The following is a 24,150-nucleotide window of genomic DNA, read 5'->3' as shown; positions in this document are numbered from 1 at the left end:
CATGTTAGTAACTGGTCCACGGAGGAGCCCATGTGGCATCGCAACGACCTGAGGGGGGGCCCAGGCAACTGTCAGCAATGAATGAGACCCTCAGGCCAACAGCCCTCAAGGACCTGTGGCCTCAACAGTCAAGTGAGAGCTCAGAAGTAGGTCTTACCCCAATGAGCCTCGAGATGAGTATAGCCCAGGTGGGATCTGCAACTACAGCTTTGAGAATCCCTGCACCCCCCCCCCCCCGCCCCCGGCGCTAATCAGAGGCACCCAACCAGACTCCTGATCCATAGAATGCTAAATAACAAATGATGTTCAAAAACACAAAATTTGGGGTAACTTGTTATACAACAAGGGATAACTAATACACTAATCTTTAATACGGGATACATTTACACATACAGTCTGTGAAGCGAAGTGCTAAATAGCAATTTTCACTATGCCTGAAAATTAAACTAATTTCTGCTGAGAAGTGGGAAAATGCTTCATACAACTGCCTAAATCTTGAAACAATTGCCTACATGAGAGGTCTTTTCTTTTTGGGGGTACCCACAGAAATTTCTAAGAATACTACTTGACAATATGAGCATGCCTTTCTGGATGGAAGTGGCAAAGCAAAAAAACAATCTTATTAACTAAGGCTAACTTTGTTTTATCTTCTCTAAGCAACTAAAGAAAGAAGGGCTGCTATTACTTGTCTTTTTAGCACCCCCATAGTACCCTGGGTATAATAATAAATACTAGTTGAATTGAATTGGATAAAAATTTGCAGTCAAAAGGCCTCTGTTTAAAAATAGAACTGTCTTTCAAGAGCAGTATTGTATTACATCCTTAGCTACCAGAGAAGAAGCCCAAGCCTTGTCTCTCTTTTCCTTCTCCCACCTTTTCAGGATTCATCTTTTAAAGGCCCTTGACACAGCTAACCAGTTAGAATTCTGTTGCCTATAAGCACAATCTTCAGATCCTGTAGACACACAAACCTACAATCCTCATGGCCAAGACGGGGTTTTTCTTTGCTTAAAAAGAGAAACAAACAAACAAAAAGGGCAGAAAAAAATAAGGCCAAAAAAAAAAAAATTAAGACAACTGAGAATCTCAATATTCTGACATGCTGAGAATGTTTTCGCTCTGCTGCTTTGAGGGGTCATTTAAGGAATTCGGGGGGTCAGGAGTGATTTGAACACCTGCTTGGCTGTCTATTGAATTACTGATCTATAACATCAAAAATGTGGAGTGAGAAACAGGACCTATAACTGTAAAGAAAAAAACCCAGAGCCTGTTGATAATTTTAAAAGACACTGCCATTTATGTGATTCATACAATTTGCATTAGGAAAAACATCTTCAGCTTTTTACTCAATCCTTCTTTTTGCCTGCCCAGATAGTTGGGGACGCGTATTTTACAACCCAATGCATTGTTGCTGAACACACATTCAGCTCCCAGGAGCACAAAACACAATTAGAGTATTATGGAGAATATTCACAAGAAACAGAATGGAACAGATTATTTCACTTAAGACACACAGAATTCAATTATTTTCTGTATTTATAACCCATGTACACTCAATTTTGGAATAATTTGGTGAGGAGACGGAGTACTACAGCAGGGTTCCCTCTGAGTTCTAGTAATCTGATATACACTCTGGGATTAACCCAAAGCAAAAGGATTTAATGGCCCAGCAGGCAGTCTCTATTTTGAAGATCCTTCATCTGAGATCCCCAAGCCATTTTGGCTGGGACCCTTTCCCCTTCCCTTCGTGTCCTTTTTCTGATGTTTTTTCACTTTTTAACAGAACCTAGCCTTGCACACTTTAAAGATGTGTCCCCTATCACCACCACCACAAGAGGAGAAGAGAGGAGGTGTCTAGGGAGTGAAATACATTTTTAAACTGGGAAGGGGTGGTTAAGAATGGGAAATAGGAGAGGCTTTTTATTTTAATAGAGGAAAGGGAGAGTACTTAAAATAAATTCAGTGTTGTGCACATTCAGCAGATCAACACTAGTCTTTGGGAGTTGCATGGTGAGGGGGGGGTTGGAGAAGCAGCAGGTTTGGTACTTTCATTGGTGTACCAATATGGAACATCTGGAATGCAGATTTTGTCTCCTGACACCGTCATTCTCCCATCTCATCCTACTTTGTTGAGGCTCGTGGAACAGATGCCCCCTCAAAGTCCTTTAAGACCTAAATGGTACAGAACCGAATGGAGACCTGACTAGAAACCTCAAACATGGATCAAAAACTGTACCTCAACAGAAGAGTCTCATCATAGATGGGATGCCAGGAAGTTTAACTCATTCAAATCGACTTTTTTTTTTTAATGATAATTTTTCATACAATAGTTAGTAGTCCAACGGCTCAACCAATAAATTACTTATTAATAAGCTATTAACAGTCTAGTGCTATGATAGTCTTCACTGAGACAATAATGTTAGGATTTGGCCCTTGGCCAGGAAAGCCAGGGTCAATAGATAGCATCTGCTAAAGGTCTAGAAGAAGCCAGGCCATGGTTTGGTGCTCTCTGCCCACATAAATTTCATTTGAGATTCACAGGCCAGCAAGCTGAACCCAGTTTAGAGATAAAGAAATGGAGTTCGGGAGAGATTAACTAAGTAGACCAACATGACACCCAGCTCCCAACTGGCAAAGTAAGTATTCACATTTGGTTCTCTCATGCTCCAGACCATGAGGTTATAGTCTAACCAGGAAAATAAAATGCACATGTGAAATTATTAATCAGCACTGTCTTCAGGTTCCAGTCAAGTCTGACCTGCTAGACCCCATGAAATCTGACCTTATTTTCCATTAACTCCCTGCCCTCTTGCCCAGCAGAGACCATATCTGATATTACTACGTCCTCCCTTCCTATCTGCCTACAGCTCCTTCTACCAAGGATGTCTCCTTCTGTCCCTATCACTCCTCAAAAACACCTTCCATGAAAGCCTTAGTTACTTTCAAGGGCCTGCTCACAAGCTTCCCTTCTCCAGGATATCTTCAGCATGGTTACTGGCTGCCATGTTCCCACTCACACACATTTCTTTTCACAGTCAATGCCTATGCCCTTAGGCCTTACTGTGGGCCCCAAAATAGAGCCCTGGTGTTTTGGCACAGCCAGTCCTTCCATCCCTACAGACCCTGGCTTTCCCCTCCTCTTTTCTTTGCCGCCCCTTTAAGACCAATAGGTTCCTTTTGCTTTATTTACAGAAAATGGGCCAAACAGAAGAAAGGTTTAAAAGCTGTAACAGTCTGAAGCTTTGCTCTGGAGAGTGCAAGGTGGCAGTCTGAGGAACCGGGGAGGGGGACATGTCTACACTGAAGATATGTTTTGTTTGGCCCACAGCGTTTTTGAAAGTTGGACCAAACCGCCAACTAAATTTACACAAAAATCTGGATTTCTGACACTTCTCTTGAAAAATGAAAAGATCTGGCAATATGAAATGACATTCCAGTCCAGCAGTGATCGGCAGGATGAAAAGGGCACCACTCAAACGAGCCATGTGCTCCCTGGTTCCCTCAAGCACCATATTTTCTCCCAGATCTGGCTCATCCCACCTCACCTTACCTGCCTGGCCTATGGGCACTTACACAGGTGCATCTGCTCTAGGTCCCTTTCTCCCCTGCACAATTGGAGACATCATGGAGGAGGTGGCTTTTGAACAGGGCCTTGAAAAACAGATACAACTGTTGTGAAGTTTTACTTCACTGGGAAATGCCTCAATGAATTCCACACCCTTTTTCTAAGACTGCCTGTGTTAGTAGTTAGTTTCTAATATCATTCCTCCACTTGTCAGTGGCATGGTACGCTGTTTTTGCCATCTGTGTTTTGAAATCAAGACACCTCAAGTTCCCATTCAGTCTCTGTCACTTACCTGATGAAAGAATTTAGAAACCTCCACAAGTTACCTAACGTCTCAGTTTGCCCTTCTGGAAAATAGAGAGGACACTACACCCTACCTCAGAGTATTATCGTTGCAAGGAGTAAATAAAAGGTCACATATAAAGGCGTAAGCATACAGTTTTATTATTATCTTTACTAATATCATTTTAGGGGCAACTGAGTGGCCCCTGTTCATTTAGAGTCTGACTTTGTCTCAGGTCATGATCTCATGGTTCATGAGTTAGAGCCCCATGTTGGGCTCACTGCTGTCAACACAGAACCTGCTTCCGATCCTCTGTCCCCCTTCCCCCCCTCCCTCCCCTGCTTGCACTCTCTTTCAAAAATAAATAAAAACATTAAATATATATACAATTTTAGATCAGAGGTCAGGCAAACATTTTCTGCAAAAGGGCCAGATAGTAAATATGCTCGGCTCTGTGTATCACATGGTCTCTATCACAATGACTCAATTCCGCCACTACAATTGGAAAGCTGCCAGAGACAATTTATAAACAACTGGGTGTGGTTATGTGCCAATAAAATGTATTTACAAAACAGGCGGTTGGCCAGATTTGACCTATAGGCCTTAGTTTACAGACCCCTGTTTTCGACAACCCCACAGTCACCCAGTGTAAATCAGCTCTGAAGATGCTACATAGGTGTCTCAGTGATATCTAGAAGAGTAAAATAAGTGCCTCCAGTGGGCATCAGTGGCCGTCTCTAACCTGTTTACTGGATTCACCTCAAGTGCACAGAATTATTATAAGTCATCTGTGTATCAGTCAACCACCAATTTGCACATTCTTAGAGAGCCAGATAGAAGCTTTCAAGACCCTTATGCTGAACAAATAATGAAGTGCTAAAATAAACAATATTCATGAAGGCTCAACTGGATAATAATAGGTCAGTACATGATGAAAGTCCCAATATCAGTCCCTCAATATATTCTAAAGTGACAAGGGACATGAACGTCAGAGTCCTGACAAATTGAGGAAATCCAGGTTTCAATCCTGGCTCTGAGTCTTAACTATATGTGACCTTAGGCAAGTAACTTCACCTCCCTGGCCTCAGTTGTCTTATCTATAAAGTAAGAAATGTCACCATACAACCAACATTAGAGAATTTCTTAGAGAATTAAATGAGCATTTAATTTATATACCAATATATATGCAATGCCTGACACATAATAGCTAGTCTATAAACAGAAAATGTTGTAACTTCATTGAAAACACCATGCGTAAAATTTTTGCAGATGGTTTTGAAAAAATAGGAAGTTGGGGCATCTTCTCTTTATCTTCACATTTCAATGTGCAAAGATAAAACTAAAAGAAAAATGTTTGAATGGGGTTCTAAGATGATGGAGATGGGTTCCCTCTATTATGGATAAATCAGTCAAGTTGCTTTTCCCTTCTTACTATGAGAGAATGAGCAAGCTCTATGAGAACCAAAATTTATATTTATGTATTAGTCAACTCTTATATACCCACTATAGAGACATGACACATAGTAGGCATGCAATAAACATTTCTGAATGAAAGAAACCATCCACGAATATCAGATGTAGCAGGAATGCCAATTCCATTTATCACCAAGGGTGCCGTCTTGACAAAACTTTTCTTAAGTCAGAATAAATGTTACCATCAGTGGGTACTCTTCTAGATATCACTGAGACACCTATGTAGCATCTTCAGAGCTGATTTACACTGGGTGACTGTGGGGTTGTCGAAAACAGGGGTCTGTAAACTAAGGCCTATAGGTCAAATCTGGAATGAATATGGAAATGAAGGTAAGGTCCAGAGGAGAGTGTGAATATCCAGCCTGGTTTCTGTGTCATCATCAACGCTTGGGTAAGTATCTTGGCATTAAAGTCCATACTGTCATTAGTGATTTTATGAGGGATATACCACAGAAGGCACCATCTCCTGGTATAAGACAGGTTGCTGGAATGACCCTCCCTGATACACCCATGGGAAACACTCGCCTAATTTCCTCAGAGTACAACCTTAAGAGAGCAGCCCTTCCTCAAAGCAGTGGACCCACTGTGCCCGAGGGCATGGGCTTCTAGTTCTACTTGTCACTCAAAACTCTGAGCACATGCCGAAGATTTTAGCCTTTCTGTGTCCACTGAATAAAGGGGGCTAGGCTTGCTCTCTTGAACTTTCTGTAAATCTATTAAGATGTCCATGATAAATAAGACATGAGCCTTTTTCTTAGATGACCATGGCAAGTCTTCCTGATCTTCTTTATCAACAAAGACAAGGAACATCCAGCCAGTCATGCCTAAAACCAAACATGTCTGTGCAGAGGGCAGAGCCAGAGAAACCAGTGGCACCTGCGGATCTGCCAATGTTCCAGCCAGAAGGTCTCTGAGAATCTGAAAATGTCACCCCATGTCAGAGCCCTTCACTCCACAATGCAAATTTCCAACTAGAATGTCCTCAAAGTTGGGTAGTCACCGAGGAAAAACAACTAAACCTGAGCCTGTCATTGGGGAAAGTCAGAGAAGAAGGCAATGAAGAACAGTTTTATTCTCAAGTATACTATCTAGATAGCTTTTGTCCAATGGTACCCTAACCTGAGCTCAAACCAGAGGATGGCAAGAAACCTTGGACTAAAGGGAAAACAGGATTCTGTCAAAATGATTTCCAACTCCCATGTTCCACAGGGGGCTTGGGGAATGCTGGGGACAAGCGATCGGTGATAACTTGGCCTGTTATCTTTGTAGCATGGAAGGCTTCCCATGTGGGGGTTAAAACAAAACAAAAACCACACGTCCATATCTGTATGTACATACACAAACAAACACTTTATGTGTGTGTGTGTATATATATATATACATATACATATTTTTAAAACATATTCTTCCCTTAAGAAGAATACACCATATTAGCAAGTTTAAATTATTTGCACTTAGTTCTTTGTCTCCAGTTATACTGTGTTCTTTTGTGCTGGTAAAACAACATGTGCTTTAATTAGCAAATATCTGTAAATAATTTACTTGCTTTTCAAATACAGCAGAACAATGGGGTCAATTTTCACATACATTTACCCAGCATGCATCTTGGGTCTTAAGCCAGACTCTCCCATTGTTCAATAACTGTATCAAGCTGTCCAACGCTTGCTGCTTCCTTGGTGGAGGGTGGGGGTAGGGGGCCACAAACCCAAGTTCCAGTAGCAACATCCCATTTCCCAAGACCCCAGAAGGCAAGCACAGAGTGTTGTCCAGCCGGAGCTAAAACAAACTCTTATGATCTCTAACCCTGGGGCCTTTGGCAAGGAACGTGGGAGTATGCCAAGGGCAAGGGGCATTTCACGGCTGAAGGATACAGGTGCTCCACTGCCCCCCTGCCTCCGACCCCTGACAGTGTGAGCCCCAAAACGTAGGGTGCGATGGCTGAGGCCTATGAATCACAGCTTTATGCAGAAGGCTCTGCAGGGTTAAAGCTGGGCACCACACATGCAGTGCAAAGAAAGATGTTAAATCAAATGAGAATGACTGCTCCAAGACTGGAGGCACTATTATTTTGAATAAGATTGAAAAGGCCAGAAAAAGCAATTCAAAAACATTTCAATTATGTATTTCCCAGAACTACATCTTTGAGCAACTAATGCAAATGCTACCACCACAATAAAACTTCTTCCCACATAAAAGCATATAAAACAGGTTGAACAGCATATACTTTATATATCATATGCATATTTTTGACTATTAATAAAAAATTCAAAATCTATGTATGCTTTACTCTCCTAAGCAATACAGTAATTATGATTAAGGGACAGGCAGCACAAAAAGAGCCAATTTATCTTCCTCGTGCTCAGGAATACTATTGTGTAACTAAGCAACTAAAGACAAAATATGGTCTAATTAATTCACTCCTATGCTTATTTAAAAGACACAATTAGAACATTTTTATTTTCCAGCCTGCACAGTAGCTCAACATGCTTGAGGGTGTAGAAAGCAAAGCCTATTATTCTCAAAGACAAGAGTTTAATGTTTAGTGCCACTGATCAGGCTTGGAACTCAACGCTGGGGAGGAGGGGGTGTGTTCCACAGTCTGGGTGTGCACGGAGTCAGGAGAACAGAAAGGTAAGGTGAAGAGGAAAAATGTCCGTGGGGCCACGGTCTGGACTAGTAACATGTGGCCTCTCCCCCGTTTTCCTCACTGTGGCACAAGAATGCAGATAGGGCTGTGAACTTGATGGTCACATGTGCAAGGACATACACTACTGTGCATCTGTTTATACAGCCACAGAGATTCTATAGAAAATTCATGTAATTAAACCACATGTCCTCGTCTATGTGATAAATGTCAAATATCCATCTTTGATGCTGCTAACAGTGCATCTGATTTTAAAAGCGGAATTAATTTACGCAAGTGTGTGCTGGAGATTGATGCCATTAGCATGATTCGAAAGCACTTTTTCAGAAATAATCATCATCTGCATGTTTGAAATGTGTTGTGGATACGAACACTCACAGGCCAGGACGTGAGCCATGCTCCGAAGGCCAAGGCCTGGGTTCTAATCTCCAGCAAGCTGGCAAAGATCACGGCGTGGCTGGAAAAAGCCATCCGTGCCTGTGTAAGGGGCACAGGAGCAAATTTTTCAAGAAATGCAGGAAACCCACGACCACATCTCTGAAAAGCCAATGAATCTTTCAGCCAACAACCAATAAATTTGTTTGAAATTTCTTTAAAAGCCAAACCAAAGGGTAATCACAGGCTACAATATTATTCTGAGTGGAAGATGGCAAATATCCAACTACCCTGGCTATAAAAAATGACACATAAATACATTTGATTAGAGCAATTATATTCTGGATATCAGTTAAAACCAGACTTTGATAAATGGGCTTGTGTTGTGTATCACTAGATGCCGCTAAGAACAATGGTATGCTTGATTAATAATTAATAACCAAGTATTTACATGTATGGACTCATGTACTTCATAAAAATAACATTTCCTTAGTATGTGCCTGACACTCTAAATATCAAGGGAGGTTTTAATTGCTTACAATTTTGACTCACTATCAAACACTGGCCTAGTTAGGACCATCAGTCTGAAAAACACACTGGCTGGAAGTAGCTGGAAACCACACTCAGGTGAGGAGTGAGTGTTCCCCTCAAGTCCACTCTGTGCTCAGATTGCCACCCCACAGCCCTGACTTTTTGTGGGCAGAGGGCCGAAGATTGGATGGAGATGCTGGCTCCTAGCCTCATCATCCAGTCCCAAATAGACACTGATTTCTGTAGTGAGTACGCCTAAAGAAAATCCTTTACACTGCTTCACATCCTTGGTGCAAAACAACTATGGACTTTAGAAGAGAAAGAAAAAGTGTGAGATGGGGTGCTGCAGCCGGCCAATGCGTGAATGGCCATTTGCAGGTCCTCTGCCAGAAGACACTGGGCCAGGCCTAAAGAGTGCAGGCTGTGGGAAAGGACATTTTCAATGACTCTGTCATTCAGTCATTCAATCAATACTTAGTAAATAGCACTGAATACTATGTGGGGGCCCAGAGGTGAATAAGGCCCAACCCTCAGTTCCTGAGAACAGCCCTAGGGTGGGGAGGGGGAGGAGGAGTGAGAGGCAAAGGGAAAGCAGACAGATAAGCATCACAGAAGGCACTTGTACAAAGTACAGGGGAGGCTCAAACCAACCACGGCCCAGTAAGAACCCTGAGGGCAGGGATTCTCGTCTATCTTGTTCGAGGCTGTATCCCCAGGGCCTAGAACAGGCTCTGGCACAAAGTAGGTGCTCTATAAATAAGCACTGAGTGAATGAAACTTCAAAGATAAAGACAATACTTTCTAGTTTCCAGAAAGATCGCTATAAATAGTGACTTTAGTTATTCTCCACTGTAACTAAGGAGCTAGAGAGAGTCTGACAGCTTTTCTGTGACCCGTGTCTGTCCAGGAGGGTAAACCACGAGCTCTTATGGGGCTGAGACCCACTCTCCTTCATCTCTGTATCCCTTGTCCAGCACATAGTAAACCTTCCATCAGCATCCGAGGAACTGAATACATTCTTGTTCCAAAATCATGCAGATAGCGAGCCTTCTCTTGACCAGATGTCACATTTATTGTCAGCACAATTCACCGCATTATATAATGTCTTGTGCTGTTTTTACCTTTTTAAAAACATGTTGATCTCATCTCTCTATCAAGATTGATAAGCTTCTTGAGAAACAGGGTCACATCATGAACTGTTTGCATCCATCTCTGTACGGAGCCGAGCTCTAAGTATATGGCTAGCATTTGATTAGCTAGTAGTTTTTGATTAGCTCAAGATGGATGATACCAACGTTTGCTGGAGTTAGGATCTTAACCATACAAAATATAACTCCATATATATTCTACCGGTTCTCAAATTTTAACATCATTAGACTCAATGCTGAAACAGTTTTGTTTATGTAAATATTTTTGACATATTAATGTTAAATTATTTCTGAATACTACTGGATCTTGCTCCAATCCAAGTAACAATCACATTCCCTATTTCAGATCAACTCCACAGGCCAGAGGTTAGCAGACAGTTTGTAAAGGGCCAAATGGTAAATAATTTCCACTGTGCGGGCCATATGGTCACTGTCACAATTACTTGACTCCTCCACTGTAACCTGAGAGCAGCTATAAACAATGCATTAAATAAATGAGTCTATGTTCCAATTAAACTTTATTTACAAAAACAGACCTAGTGGTCCAGATTTCCCCTCCGGCCTTAGTTTGCTGATACTTGTCACAGTCCAATAAGTTCTCTCCATAGAATTCATTAGTTCTCACCCTAGTTCTAAAGGGCCAGCCAGTCGAGTAAAGTTATTCCTTCTCATAGTTTAAGACCATTTCTAAAAATAATAATAACTAATATAACTGCATCTATCCTTTGCTGAACTCTTGTGTATTAAGTACTATGTTAGTTGGCAGGCCTTTCTCATTATTATTTCTAATACTCTTGGCAAAGTAGAGATCATGAAGTCCATTTTACAGAGGGGGAAACTAAGGCTCAGAAAAGTTAAAGAAATTGTCCAAGGCCAGTGAGGTCACTGAAGATGTCAGAATTTTTAAAAACCAGCTCAAGGATACAGACCAGAGACTGAGGAGCCATGCAGCCCCTCCTAGATTTCAGAATGTGTCTGAGCACCTGAGATAGGATACAATCAGGCAATCTTTGAAACAAATCTCGCTGATCCAGATAACAGATGCATACTTGAATACTAACATGTTAATCTTCAAGGAGCTTTTTATCTTGGTGACATAGCTAAACCCATCACATGGATGAAAGCCAACCTGATATGGGGAGACCTATACTGACCATTTGTCCTTAAGTAAACTAACGTACAAGCTGTCTTCTCATAGAGAAAACCTTTCTTTAGGAGGGTCCATGGCAGTCATCTCAAACTTCAGTGAGAACAGTAATATGAATATTAATGATAATAATAATGAGTCACCCATTATTGAGGAATCTTCTATGCACCAATTGTACGTACTTGGCATGTAATAACTCATTTAATCCCTAAAATAATCCCCAAACGTGGGCACTGTGTTTCCATTTTACAGATGAGAAAACTGAGGCACAGAGAGTTTAAAACTCGCCCAAGATCCCACAGCTAAAGCAAGACTGCTTAAAATGCAGGATCCTGGACCCCAATTACAGAGATTCCAATTGCATTAATTTCAACAGGGGCTTTGCAATATTAAATGTTGACAATTTTTAATGACATAAGCACTTTTAGAAATCCTGACTACATGCTAGCCTCTGTAATGCCCAGATGTGCTGGATCCTGACTCCCTGACAGAATTGGCTTACTCCTCCACACTCACAGCTGCAGGTGACCAGTAAAGCTTCTTGTAGAATCTGGCCCCCAGTCAGGCTGGAATCCAATCTTGCACATCCACCTATTTTAAGAGGGTATATTGCCAATAGATTAGATTAAGCGCTTGGCACTTTGAAAATGAATGTAATCAGAAGTTACCCAGTAACAGAACCAATTACCCACCTACTTTGCCTTTTTCCTCCTCTGAAGAGATACTGGCTGAATATGGCAATTGTGGGTAATTACTAAAGACACTTAACTCCTTGTATATGGCCCTGCTACTCAGTTTCATGGTAATTTAAGACAGTATCATGATTAGGCCTGGGAACCTCCACACAGACATAAAAGTTATTCTGCTTATTGTTTATAAATTAAGAATAGCATAAAGGCCACCACAATCATTACTCTTTCTATTTATGTAAGGACTATACAGTTAATGAAGTAGTTTTGCTCATACATATTTACAACAATCCATAGACAGCCTTATTATTGTTCCCATTTCACTGCTGAAGAAACTAAGGCTTAGAGTGTTTATGATCGTTCAAGGTCAAACAAATAATAAGCTGCAGAATCAAGATGTGACCCTGGACTGCTCTTCCTCACCCCTACCAGCCAGCGCTGGAAGTATATAAAGGCAGCAGTGCATATAAGTATGCAAGTCATTATCATAATCAGTACAACTAACAATAAATTGTCAATGGTTATGAATAATGGTACTAAAATGCAACTGTTCTTGTTAGATACCACTAGGTAGAATTAGGTGAACTTTATAAAATTAGAATGGTTCTTCTACCTAAAATCTAGTGACCTTTGGCAAAACTGATTGACCAGTCATGATTCTAAAATGAACAAGCACCCGCCCACATTAGTACATACTTCTAGAATATAAATGATAGGTTAAAACTCTGGTGTCCAGGGTGGGATTCAGTAGGAAAATAAACCAACCCTAAAACTTAAGAAGGCCTAGGTCCTAGTCTGGTGACCTTTGACAAACCACATAAGCTCTAAGCCTCTGTCTCCATCTACAAAATGGCATACAAAGTCCTGCCTATCCAGCCTCTTCCAATTATTGGAAGGATCAATAAAATATTCCCCAAAAAGGCCCTCTGCAGATCACAGCAAACCACACAGGGACGCTATTTCTAATCTCGCACAATGATAATTTTCCTGCATTTAGAACTGACGTCTTTACATTTCAAGAAATCATAAATAGACAGAACAGTTCTTTTAAACCAAAAAAGCATACTGAGTCCTGGCTGTCCTTTTGAAATGGATGCTGATGTCAGCGCAATCAAGAAAATTATTAACCTCCATTTGGTTACTTAAAATAAACTGTACTGGCTGATTAAATGTGCTGAACATTTTCTCCAAGTAACCGTCCACATCACCAAGAAACCTTTCTCTTTCAGTTACACTTTGCAAATGGCAAATGCATCATTCAAAACTATTTAAAATCAATAACAAAAATCATTTCACTGTATATAAACAAGTTAATGGAGTAAGTGAAAACAAAGCAAATTTCTTAATGAGAGGACCCTGTTGCCCCCTCTAGGTGCCGGCAGTAAATGCTGATTTCTGTAGGCTCTCCTCCAGAGGAGCCGGCTGCTGCTATTCAGCTAATGAATGACTAACTTAGGCCAGGGGGGAAATGACATCACCAGGGTGGAAAACCGATCTGCATTGGGAAACTTTCTACCTGCTTTACATTTGTCATAATTATTTTGCACAATGCAGCCTGCATTTGCATAATTTTGAGGCGTGTCATTATCTCAATTGAAAATTGTTTTAATATGGCTGAATAATTCACAATGACATCAGCCAAAGTCCTAATGAAATATACAAGTATAATCATACAGCTAATTACCAGCCGTGTTAGCATTAAAAAACAAATCATGCATAATATTAGACGATGTATACGCAGCTGAGGATTATAAATAGAGCCATCTCCCTCCCCAAACCCCCTAGAGTTTACTTTTAAATGGCAAGATTAATTTTCTTAGGTACGGCTCATAGAGCAGTGACGAAATGTACAGATCATTACAACGGTTTGCTTTCATTTCCCCTTAATGAACATTTAAAAAAAAAAATCGTGTATTTAAAAGCACTGTATATCTATTCATTACCATCAGTTCTAACAGATGCAATCTTGGGCTATTATTGTTTTTATTCTTAAATCAGAATTCGTCATTTAAGTACACCAACAGAAATTAAAACTGGACCAAATGGGGTCAACTTGGGGTCTTTAAAAGTATTTCAATTTCAATTAAAAAAAGAGAGAGAAAGTGTGACCACAAAATATCCCATAAAACACTGAATAATTTCCTTCTGGGTTTAGTCAGAAGTCTATTAGGCACCAGCTCTTTTCTGGATATTTAATCCTTCCCTTTTCCAGATCACAGGCCATGTTGAAGTAATAAATTTGAAAAGCAAATAATAAGAAATCAGGAGGGGGAGGGGAGGAAGACAGCTGCGCAGGAAAGTTGGGTCGGGGGAGGGGGGCTGAGCTAGACCTTGGGAGGGGAAAAGAGCTCAACCTGTTGGTAGGTTGCAAGATTTTTCACAGTATTTCTAAACAACACCTTTGCAAAATCGCAGGCAGACGTCGGGAAGTATGAACGTTTAAAATCCAAAGGGGGCGGTGGAGGGCAGGGGGGGGGAGGGAGGTGCGGCATTCGGGGAGGAAGGCGGGGCTTATTTCCGAAGAGGCAGATCCGAGGGCGAAGGTTTTGACGAACTCCAGTAATTAACCGGCAGAGACCACTGATGGGTAATTCGATCCTGGGAGAGGGAGGGAACTGTCGATGCCAAAAGTACAATCAACTACATCAGACCAAGGGATTCTGGAAGGACTGGCAGGCAGCTCCACGCTCCGGGATGAGTTAAACGCGGAACCATTCATTTAACAAAAAGACCCTACACCTACCTAGAAAGCTCGAGGGCCTGGCACAGAACTAGCTACCCTCAAAAGTCTCAGTTTGATCACCCTCCTCTCGCTTGGGAAACACAAAGCCTTGCCAGGCAGCCGCGCACCCTCCCTCCCCACCGCACCGAGGGCACTGCCTCCCCAAAATAGTTCCCCCGGTGGGTATCGCGGCGCTGAAGTCGGTCAGCTGACAAGGGGAGCCCGCAGAACTGCGGTCACACATGAAATGACGGAGGCGAAGGAAGGGAGGCGGCCGCTCGGGCGCCCGGTGACAGCAGCTCACCTCGGGCGTCCTCCCGGGAGCGCGGCTAGCGCCCCCGCGGCCGCCCAGAAACGTGCCGGCGAAGCTCGGTCCCTCCCCACCCTTCCCGGGAGCGCCGTCTGGGCACGGAGGCCGCCGGACTCCCGGTGCCAGTGGGCGAGCACACACCCCTCTGCCCTTCCCTCCCCCCGTCCCGGTCCCACACATCCCCAAAGATCGCGCTGGAAGACGTCCACTTTGCGTGGAGTAATTGAAAACTAGAACATCAAATGGTTGTCCAAGGGGGAGGGGGTGGGGGCGAGAGATAGTTGTTAATGCTTAACGTGTTTGTGCCGGTTACACGACCGCTTTGAAATCCGCCCGGGCAGATCTGCAAGTTATTTGAATGTATTATTCCAGTACCTGTCATTTATCACTTTATTCAACACGTCTTTGCCAACTCAATAGCTTTTGATCTCACTCTGCCTCCATTTCGTAATTTCCGCCCTCTTAAACATATCAAATACTTACTTAAAAAAAAAAAAAGTGAACAATATCGAAACCCACCGAAAGAAATCCACCCAGCCCCGACCAAGCCAGATGCGAAGGTAAAATTTTCAAAAGGCAAAAAATTATAAAAAAGCATGTGATGTTCAAGAGGCAGTAACAAGAGAGAGAACGATCACACACACACACACACACACACACACACACACACATCCTTGAACAAAACCCTTCTCGAACAAGTTATTTGATCTTGACTAAAATCAGCAGTTGGATCCTCTTTGTAAAGCTGACAGCCAAACTCTGACAATGGCAAAATACTCGAGCCCCAGCTAGTGGCGCTACCCCTTTAAAAAAGGAGTCGATCCTGCTCGCCTGCAGAAGTGAATACAGTATTTTCAAGCTTGCCCAGTAATAAGCATTACTAGGGGAGGGGGGGGGATAATAAAGAAAGAAGAGAGGGAGATATAAGTTTACCACCTCGCCATGGTCGCTATTTCTGCCCTGGGGAGTGTCTTCTGGGAGGAAATAAAGTTTAGAGCTGGATAAAAGTTGCCGGCTGGTCCTCTCTTCCCACAACAGCTGGAGCTCCGCTATGCAAATCGGATCCTTTGGCGTACATCTTACAAAGAAAAAGTCGCCAAGGGACAAAATTCTTGGTTTGCCTTCAAGGTGGAATTGAAAAGCCTTGTAGAAAATGTAAGGTCCGTGCAAGCCACACGGTGAGCCGACCCACTGCAGGGGAAAAAAAAGCACCAAATAAATAACGTAGCCATCAGAGCACAAACATCTATTCCCAGACACATTTACACACAGACATCCACACTCTTAATACAGAAGAGCCAACAGATATAAAGCTGGGTGAAAAAATAATAGAGCCCACAAATTTTCTGCCTCCCTTAAAAAAAAAAAAAAAAAAAAAAAACTCCGAGCACCCCCACCGCCACCTCTCCCTACTTCTCCATCTGAGGCGGTAAAATTACATTATGTATGTATGATCAGTGCAGGGATTTTTTTAAACAATAAAAATGATTTTGGGGGATGCAGAGGGTAAAAGTTTGGTGAAAAGTTTGTGGGGGGTGTGGGTGGGTGCAGAGGTGTGGGTGAGTTGGGGGGCTGGGGGGTGCCGGGGGGTGCCGGGATCGGAGGAGCGGAGGAGAGCGAAATACCTGGAGTGAGTTGGGCTCCATCTCGACGTTCTGAATTGATTGAACTCAACATTCTCTCCAAACTTGTTGGCTTGAATGGATTGCATCAGGTCCTGGCAGGGAAAAACATTCTCTGCCTTCGGCTGGCGTAATGTCTCAATATAAAACTGAGCTCTTGCCTCCCCTTCGGCACCAAAATGATTGAAAATATGTCCTAATATTTCTCTGACGACTCAATTTTCAGCTCCTGTCAAAACTGTGTAGGTTTCCTTCCAAATGTGGGATGATCAAATTCATAATCGGAAGAAAGGTTCTGTCCGATCTCGGCGGGAAGAGGATGGATCAAGGCAAAAAACATATAGGAAGGTTTGTAAAAATAAAATCTACCCTAGAACTGTGTGAAGATGAGATCTCCCTCTTCCTAATCTCCCTTGTCTAGGGGTGTCGTCTAATGAGATTTTTGGAGGAGAGGAGAGCTGGCGAGCTCCGCTTTGCATCTGACAGGACCTGCTTGTATATGTCTAATATAAAGAACATTTCCTGCAGAGATTCCGGGGCGCTGCTCCTCTTTCTAATGCTCCTTAGCAGATTTGCTGTTATTAGAGATGTAGATTTGTTTGATAGTTAAATTACGCTTCCTCACTGCCATGTTTTCGAGAACTAATCTGTTAAATTATCTTTTGATGCCTATTTACATGGAAGGGAAAAGTGGGTTATCGATTATATAAACATATAAATATTAATGCATTTGTTCGCTTCGCAAAAAAAAAAATACTCAGTGAAAAAAACCCCCAGAAAGACAAGTGAGCAATGCATACACATCTCAGGATTTTGCAAACAATATTGAAGGGACAGCGACTGCATTTAGGGACTGGAACAATAAACGATGCATGATAAATCAATAAATGCGAGCTGCGAGTCTGCTCGGAATATGAATTCAGGCTCCCGGTTCTGCGTGTGCATTCTTTAATTTTGAAGTATATACACTAGTACGTGTTTACAATGCTGATGGACGCCAAGGGCGCTCTCAAATGATAATGTGTTTATATAACCCAGTGCTACAGGAATAATATACCGACTCCTACCCCACCCCCATCCCCTCCCCCCGCCAAAAAAGGGAGGGGAGCTTCCTCAATAATAGTTTGAAACTGAAAAAATCCATTTGCAAACTAGTTAAATACAACCAGAAATTAAGCTGTTGAAAACCGGGGGCATGAACCGTAAGACAATAAAGGTTTTAAATGTGTATATTTATTGTTCTGGAGCCCTGGAGCATTTCGAGGTTTGCATGCACGGCTATTATGCAAACACAGAGAAACTTAAGAGCGACAGAACAAGGAACAGGCAGAGACTGCAAAGCCCTCGCTCGCTCCGACCCAGCTGCCCGTCCTCCGCCAAGCTAGATTGCATTTTCGCAGTGTTGATGTAAAATGGTGTACTCGCTTCCCCCATGCTCCCCACCCCCTTCCCCGCTCTCCTCCCACTCCTTCCAGCGCCTCCCGCCCCCCCCTCCTCGATTTTATTATATTGGCACCAATCTTTCTAAAGTGGGTCTGGCATGCTAAAAAAGTAAACATGTACTATATGGGGAATAAGGTCTGTATAGTATGACAGTTGAAACTTGATCTGTGATAAAATTACAGGATGTTGAAATTACTAGTAAGCTATTTTTAACGCTTTCGCAACGTTTCACCTCTAGTCACAGCATCTAGTTGAAACAGGATTACTTTAATGAAAATTATATTCACATGGCTGAAGTTAATACACCCGGCAGAACACAAATGCCTCATACTCAGTGACTTGAGGTGGAAAGACCCTCTGTGTGTATTTTTATGCCTTTTCATAACGTCTGCGTCCGCTGCAGTAAGAATTAGGGCACTTAACATTATCTAAACCACATTTTTGATTCAGAACATGGGGAAGTAATAAAAGGCAAGATCTATCTCGTTTCTATACACACAGAGATAAACGAAAGAAAATGGCAGATCCTCCAATTACAATAAGTAATAAAAGCCCGTGCCAGAGAGCCAGCATTCTTAAAGATGAAAACTATTTTAATAATTTAAAGTAATATCACAACTCTGCACCGTGAAGGAGGACAATGTAACAATTCGCAGCCTCCCATCTTTGCATTAGCCAAATTATGACTTGCACATCACTCTTTAATTATCTTCCTTGAAATTTCATCTGATCTTTCTATTTTATAAACATGGGTTACAAAAATAAATTACAGCTTTCTCGCGTTTTCTCTCTTTAACTTTATGATGCATACTGCAGACATTTGATTAGAATAAGCCATTTTTTTCCATTTTTTTACATATGAATAGACTTGACTGAAGGGCATTTTACGTATTTTTTTTTAATACAGGAAAGATGCCTAAGGCTTCAGTTAGTCTCTGTCCTGTTAGCGTAAATATATACATCCAGTTCAAGACATCCTATATTTAAAAACTTGAGTTGCAGTATTTTGACAAGATCATGTTTGAGATCGACTCTGAGTCAGTTTCCTGTATGACCAATGCAGTAGCATTTATGCAGGAAACCTCAACAGAATGCCTGAGGGTATCCCTGGATTGTATATTAAATCTCTCAAAAATACACAGCTCTTTGGAGCATCTAAGTAACTTCTGCTGGTTTTGGTGCTGTAAGTCTTTTTAAGTGTCTGTAAGGGACTTCATCTAATTAGAAACCCTGTTTCTATGTCTCTTCAAGGTAGACGCTGAACTAGGCTGCATGCTGCTTAGTCTCTCTTCTCGTAAACTCCCGATAAGGTATTTCAGATGTTAACAATTGCAGGGATCTAAGTCTGAATATTTTTGAATATCTGCAGTCTCATAATCAGATGAATGCTAAATTTCAAAGCTGAATCACAGGAGTATCTTCCCTCTCTTTTTACATCACTACCCACTACCATCCCCATGAAAATAATAAAATCTAATAAATCAAGCCTCTGGTCCAATCCTGTAAATGGCTTTTAAAATCACAGATCACAATGGTGTGTGTTTAAAAAAAAAATCAAAACAGAAACCAAAAACAAACAAAAAAACATTCTCTGTTTTACCTCTTTAATATGATGCTGATAGGCACCTGTAAATTATCTGTGTAGCCAATATCCATACAAAGAAAGTTTCAATTAAGATAAGGAGATTGTATTGAAACAGTTCTTTGAAGTAATGTAGTTAATAGCCTGTTTGATTTCTGCTTGTGAGAGAGTAATAACGTGGATTCAAGGCTCCATCAATCACAGAGCAGATGTAAGACTTGAGACACCGACACCCAGGGGAATAGAGGCAAACTCCTGCAGTGCAGGGTCCTTGGGCTAATGTAAAGTAAATACTCATAAACAGATTGAATGTTGTAAGAAGACAATCCATTCAGGACAGTTATAATCATGAAAGCAACTGCTTTATTTATCTATAAAAAGCTTGTAGCTGGGACTCATTGTATATAAAAGAGGAGTGGGAAAGAAAGCAGTATATGTTTATATGACCCACTATTCCTGGGTTCTTTCTTACACTGAAACACAGAAACCTCTACCCACACATCTACATTCCTGCTGCTTTGCTAACCCAAAACCCAACTCTCGTTTTATTTGGTTTATTTAACTGGTACAAAATTTAAAAAATCTTTCCCACCCCTCAAGGGGGGGTGGGGAGCAGTAGACACATTTTTTCAGTGTCTGTGAATCGTTTCATAAAGGATCAGGAGGATTAAGTTAGTTGCAAAAACCAGCAGTGACATAATTAGGCAGCTTGGGCTATAATAAACAGGATCATAAAAAAAGTACAGTTTGAAGAAAGAAGTCAACCATTTCGAAAATTCAAACCTCTCTGCGCACCTCTGGGCCTCCCCTCCCCCAAATTGCAAAAGACAACTGAAGCATTTTTGACCTTGGCTACAATAATACTTCATGTTTTAGCACTTTAGTCAGCATTTTATCTACTAATTGCTACACACTACCGCATGTGGCTCGAATCTGCCACTGCAGCTTGCTTTCACTGGTGAGCGAATTGCTTGATAAAGACTGGGAATTCAACCTGGCTGTTTCCTTTCTTGCTCCCCCTCGCCTCCCCCCTCTTTTTTTCTTTTCTCTTCCAGCTAGAAGCCGCTAATTTTTGCAGAAAATACTGCATGGATCAGAACAGGGACAGTAAATGGTTCCCTAATCTCCTTCCACAGACTAAAAACTCGGGCCACTTTGGCGACTGGGAGGCAAAGCGAGGAGATGAAGGGGGCGGGGAGGAAGGAGTGGGGCGAAGCCTGGGGAGGGTGGATCCTGGCCTGTTGGCGGACCTGATGCTAGGTGTTTCTGCACACTGGTCTCTTGGCTAGTTCATCCTTGACTGGAAGTCCGTGGGACTCCGCGCTGCTACCTGGGGACCTCGAGTAGGGGCTCTCTCCCGTTTTGCTTCGTTAGGAAGTGGGGTTCGAGGGGGTAGCCCCGGAGTCCACAGACTGATTCGTGGACTGAAAAACTAGCACTGTCTGAGGGTCAGCCACCGCCTAGTCCCCTCCCCCTTCCAACCCTGGCGCCATAGTCAGCGTTGGGGGTGGGTGGCATTATTAATAAGGTGGCCTCCCGCAGAGCAGGCTCGCCAAGTCTTAGTGCAACAAGTCTATTGGTTTGAAGGAAGATAAACCGGGTTATACGGGTCATTGCTTTCCAGGAGACCTCTAGTGGTCAAAGGTTGAGCTACATCTTAAATATGGGGCTCCTGTTTGTCGCCAGTTTCCTGGGCTGGATCGCCAACTCCGGTCAGGCAATAAGGTCGGTAGCTAGGTACAGATTTGTCCTGCACTTGAGGCCAAAGCCAAGAGAAAAAGGGAATTCTGAGAAGATCTCCCAGGGAGGGGTCATGTGATGCCCTTTGTGGACACAGAGGCCCCAAGTTTCTCTGCCCTTAGTGCAGGTGGCGACTTCCTATCCTATCTTGATTTTCTTTCCAGGTCTGAGATTGGTTAGGTATTCTCAGGGAAGTTGTATTAAATTTGCCCAAGCCGTTTCCAGTTATAGTAACAATGTTGAATCAATTTTTTAAAAATTTGCTTGTAAATGAAAGCCAAGTCCCACTCTTTTCCCATGATCACAAATACACACCATCCCCCTTCATCTGAACAATTCATTGCCTTCAAATGCCTCTTATTTATGAGTTATTCAGTTTAGAAGCAAATAAGCTTCATTTCTTCTTCTTTTTAAGACTGCACACACTGCAGCGGTGCCCATATGACATTTGACTAAATTGTGACCTTGTTCCTCTGTTGGGATGACACGCCATTTCAACTGCTGGGGGGATGGGTGGTGGTAACATACAGGTTCTTTATTCTTCAGACTCATTTGTGACCTACATATTAATAAATAATTTGATCAAATCGCCCCTCAGCATGGTATTGCTGGGGACAGTTATCTTGGCTTGTTCTAAAAATAGAGATGGCAGCCATCGGAGCTTATTAAAACATCTTGCCATACTTGATTTAAAAAAAAAAAAGAAGAAGACAGGAAAATGTACAGACATGGAGCCTTTGCTCTACTGGGGCACTCATATAGTCCCTACTAAAAATTTCTCTGGGCCGTTTCAAATGAATGTTAATGATGCCTTGTATTTTGTGATTTATGACTTAAAATTACTTGACAGGCATTAAGTAACTCATTACTTAGAAGCAGAGTGGGCATGGTAAGTAAATCACTACACTGAAAGTCAAGGGGACCATTCTTCACTGATTTTTCTATGTCTCCCTGTCCATGGCTATAATTATCTGCAGGACTCAAACCCTAATTCTGGCTTTGTCAGGATTTCTCAGATAATTGGGGCAGAATTATCCAGACTGGTCATCTATGTAGTCACAGCCCCGGGTGCTAGGCCATCAACCAAACCCACGGAAGCGCCAGCAAGTCCCTTGGCTGCCTCCACCTACATTTTGCCAGGCCACAGACTGATAATTTAAAGACGTGTTATTACAGGTTGATATATGTAAATGTAGTAATTCCTACTAAGGGTGTAAAAAGATCTGAGTACTTTAGAGGAAAAATAATACCAAGAAGAGTAATGAGACTGTTCCTGTTCTCATCTTCAGGAAGCTTTGGCCAAAATGAAATTGCTCAGTCTTTTCACCAAGAAGGTAGCAGGCCCGATGAACCCTGCTTAGGACTTACACAATTCCATTCTCAAGGTGTGCTAGAACCAGCTATTATGGGCTCTCTAGATCTGATTGTTATGATTTTCAGGAATTTTGCAAGCTAGCTATTAAACGTATCTATTATTAAACATTAAATTATATAAACTTAGAATTACATATTGTATTATAAACAAAGGTAGTACATACTCAAAACTCATCACTTGCTAATTATTTTACTAGATTTTCCTATTATTTATACCCTTGAGGCTGTTTTTACCTTTTGTGTTTTCATGGTTGCAATATTGTAAGATGGTGTGCTAGTGGACATCTCTTCCCAGTCCATGGCCATTGGTATGTTGGTAGCTTGAAATTGGTTGTGGTGGGAGTATTTAAACCATGGAACTCAACAAACATTACAAATCAGGGCTTGATTTATTGTTTTGTTGGATGTTTGGACTTAATGATGGAGAAAATGTTAATATTGCAGATTGTGATAGTTCTATTTATATATCAGTCTGGGTCATGGGGTGCTCAGATACCTGCTCAGATGTTATTCCAGATGTGTCTGTGAATATTTTTCTGGATGAGATTAACATTTGAATCAGTGGACGAAGTAAAGTAGATTGCCCCTTCCCTCAGTGTGGGTGGGCTTCATCCAAGTAGTTGAAGGCATGGATAAAACAAAAAGTCTGAGTAAGAGGAGACTCTTTCCTGGCTTCTGGAGATGGGCCATAGGTCTTTTCCAGCTTTTGAACTCTGACTGAAACATTGGTTCTTCGTGAATCTTGAGCTTAACTTTTGGACTGGAACTTTTGCCAGTGGCTCTCCTGATTCTCACATCAGCTCTCCTGGGTTTTCAGGTTGCCAGCTGCAGATCTTGAGACTTCCAGGTCTCCAACCACATGAGCCAATACACATACAGACATTCTATTGGTTCTGCTTCTTTATTTTTTTTTAATGTTTATTTGTTTTTGAGAGAGAGAGAGAGAGAGTGTGAGCGGGCAAGGGGTAGAGAGAGAGGGAGACACAGAATCCAAAGCAGGCTCCAGGCTCTGAGCTGTCAGCACAGAGCCGGATGTGGAGCTCAAACCTACAAACTATGAGATGATGACTTGAGCCAAAGTCGGACACTTAACTTACTGAGCTACCCAGGCACCCCTGGTTCTGCTTCTTTAGAGAACCTTGACTGATACACAAATTGATTCAGCAAAGAAGTTGCTCATGTCATTTATGAAAGATTAGAGTTCTGAGATACATCTTTTTTTTCACTTCTGTTTTACTCCGTCATATAAATGAAAAGATCAATTGACATTTATGTTGGAACTATATTCATTTGTTAACGCAATCATAGATAAGCTATTGATACAAGAGTTCAGCAAATAGTTAACAAAATCATTCTTTGCAAATAGATTGGCTATATGGAATTGACAGTGAAAAGTGTTGTGTATTTTATTATTATTTGTGTATTTGTGCTACATTCCTGTATATGAGCAAAATGTATTATGAACTTACACACCCACATATTTGTATATATCCAAATCTAGA

At 41.8% G+C, this 24,150-nt stretch overlaps 1 protein-coding gene across 1 annotated transcript in view; it reads right to left on the bottom strand.

The window, feature by feature from the left end:
* ARID5B (AT-rich interaction domain 5B) overlaps positions 1-16,969 on the bottom strand; it is a 177,154-nt gene extending 160,185 nt beyond the window's left edge. The window contains exons 1-2 of the mRNA XM_029931738.1: positions 16,513-16,969; positions 15,824-16,078 (exon numbers count right to left, since the gene is read on the bottom strand). Coding sequence (XP_029787598.1) covers positions 15,824-16,078; positions 16,513-16,533 — 276 coding nt within the window. The 5' untranslated portion in view covers positions 16,534-16,969. The remainder of the gene's footprint in view (positions 1-15,823; positions 16,079-16,512) is intronic.
* Positions 16,970-24,150: the final 7,181 nt, after the last annotated feature.

Source organism: Suricata suricatta, chromosome 2 (genome assembly GCF_006229205.1).
Source record: "Suricata suricatta isolate VVHF042 chromosome 2, meerkat_22Aug2017_6uvM2_HiC, whole genome shotgun sequence".
NCBI lineage: Eukaryota > Metazoa > Chordata > Mammalia > Carnivora > Herpestidae > Suricata > Suricata suricatta.
Note: the sequence above shows the minus strand (reverse complement) of the source record. Positions and strands in the feature narration are given on the sequence as shown.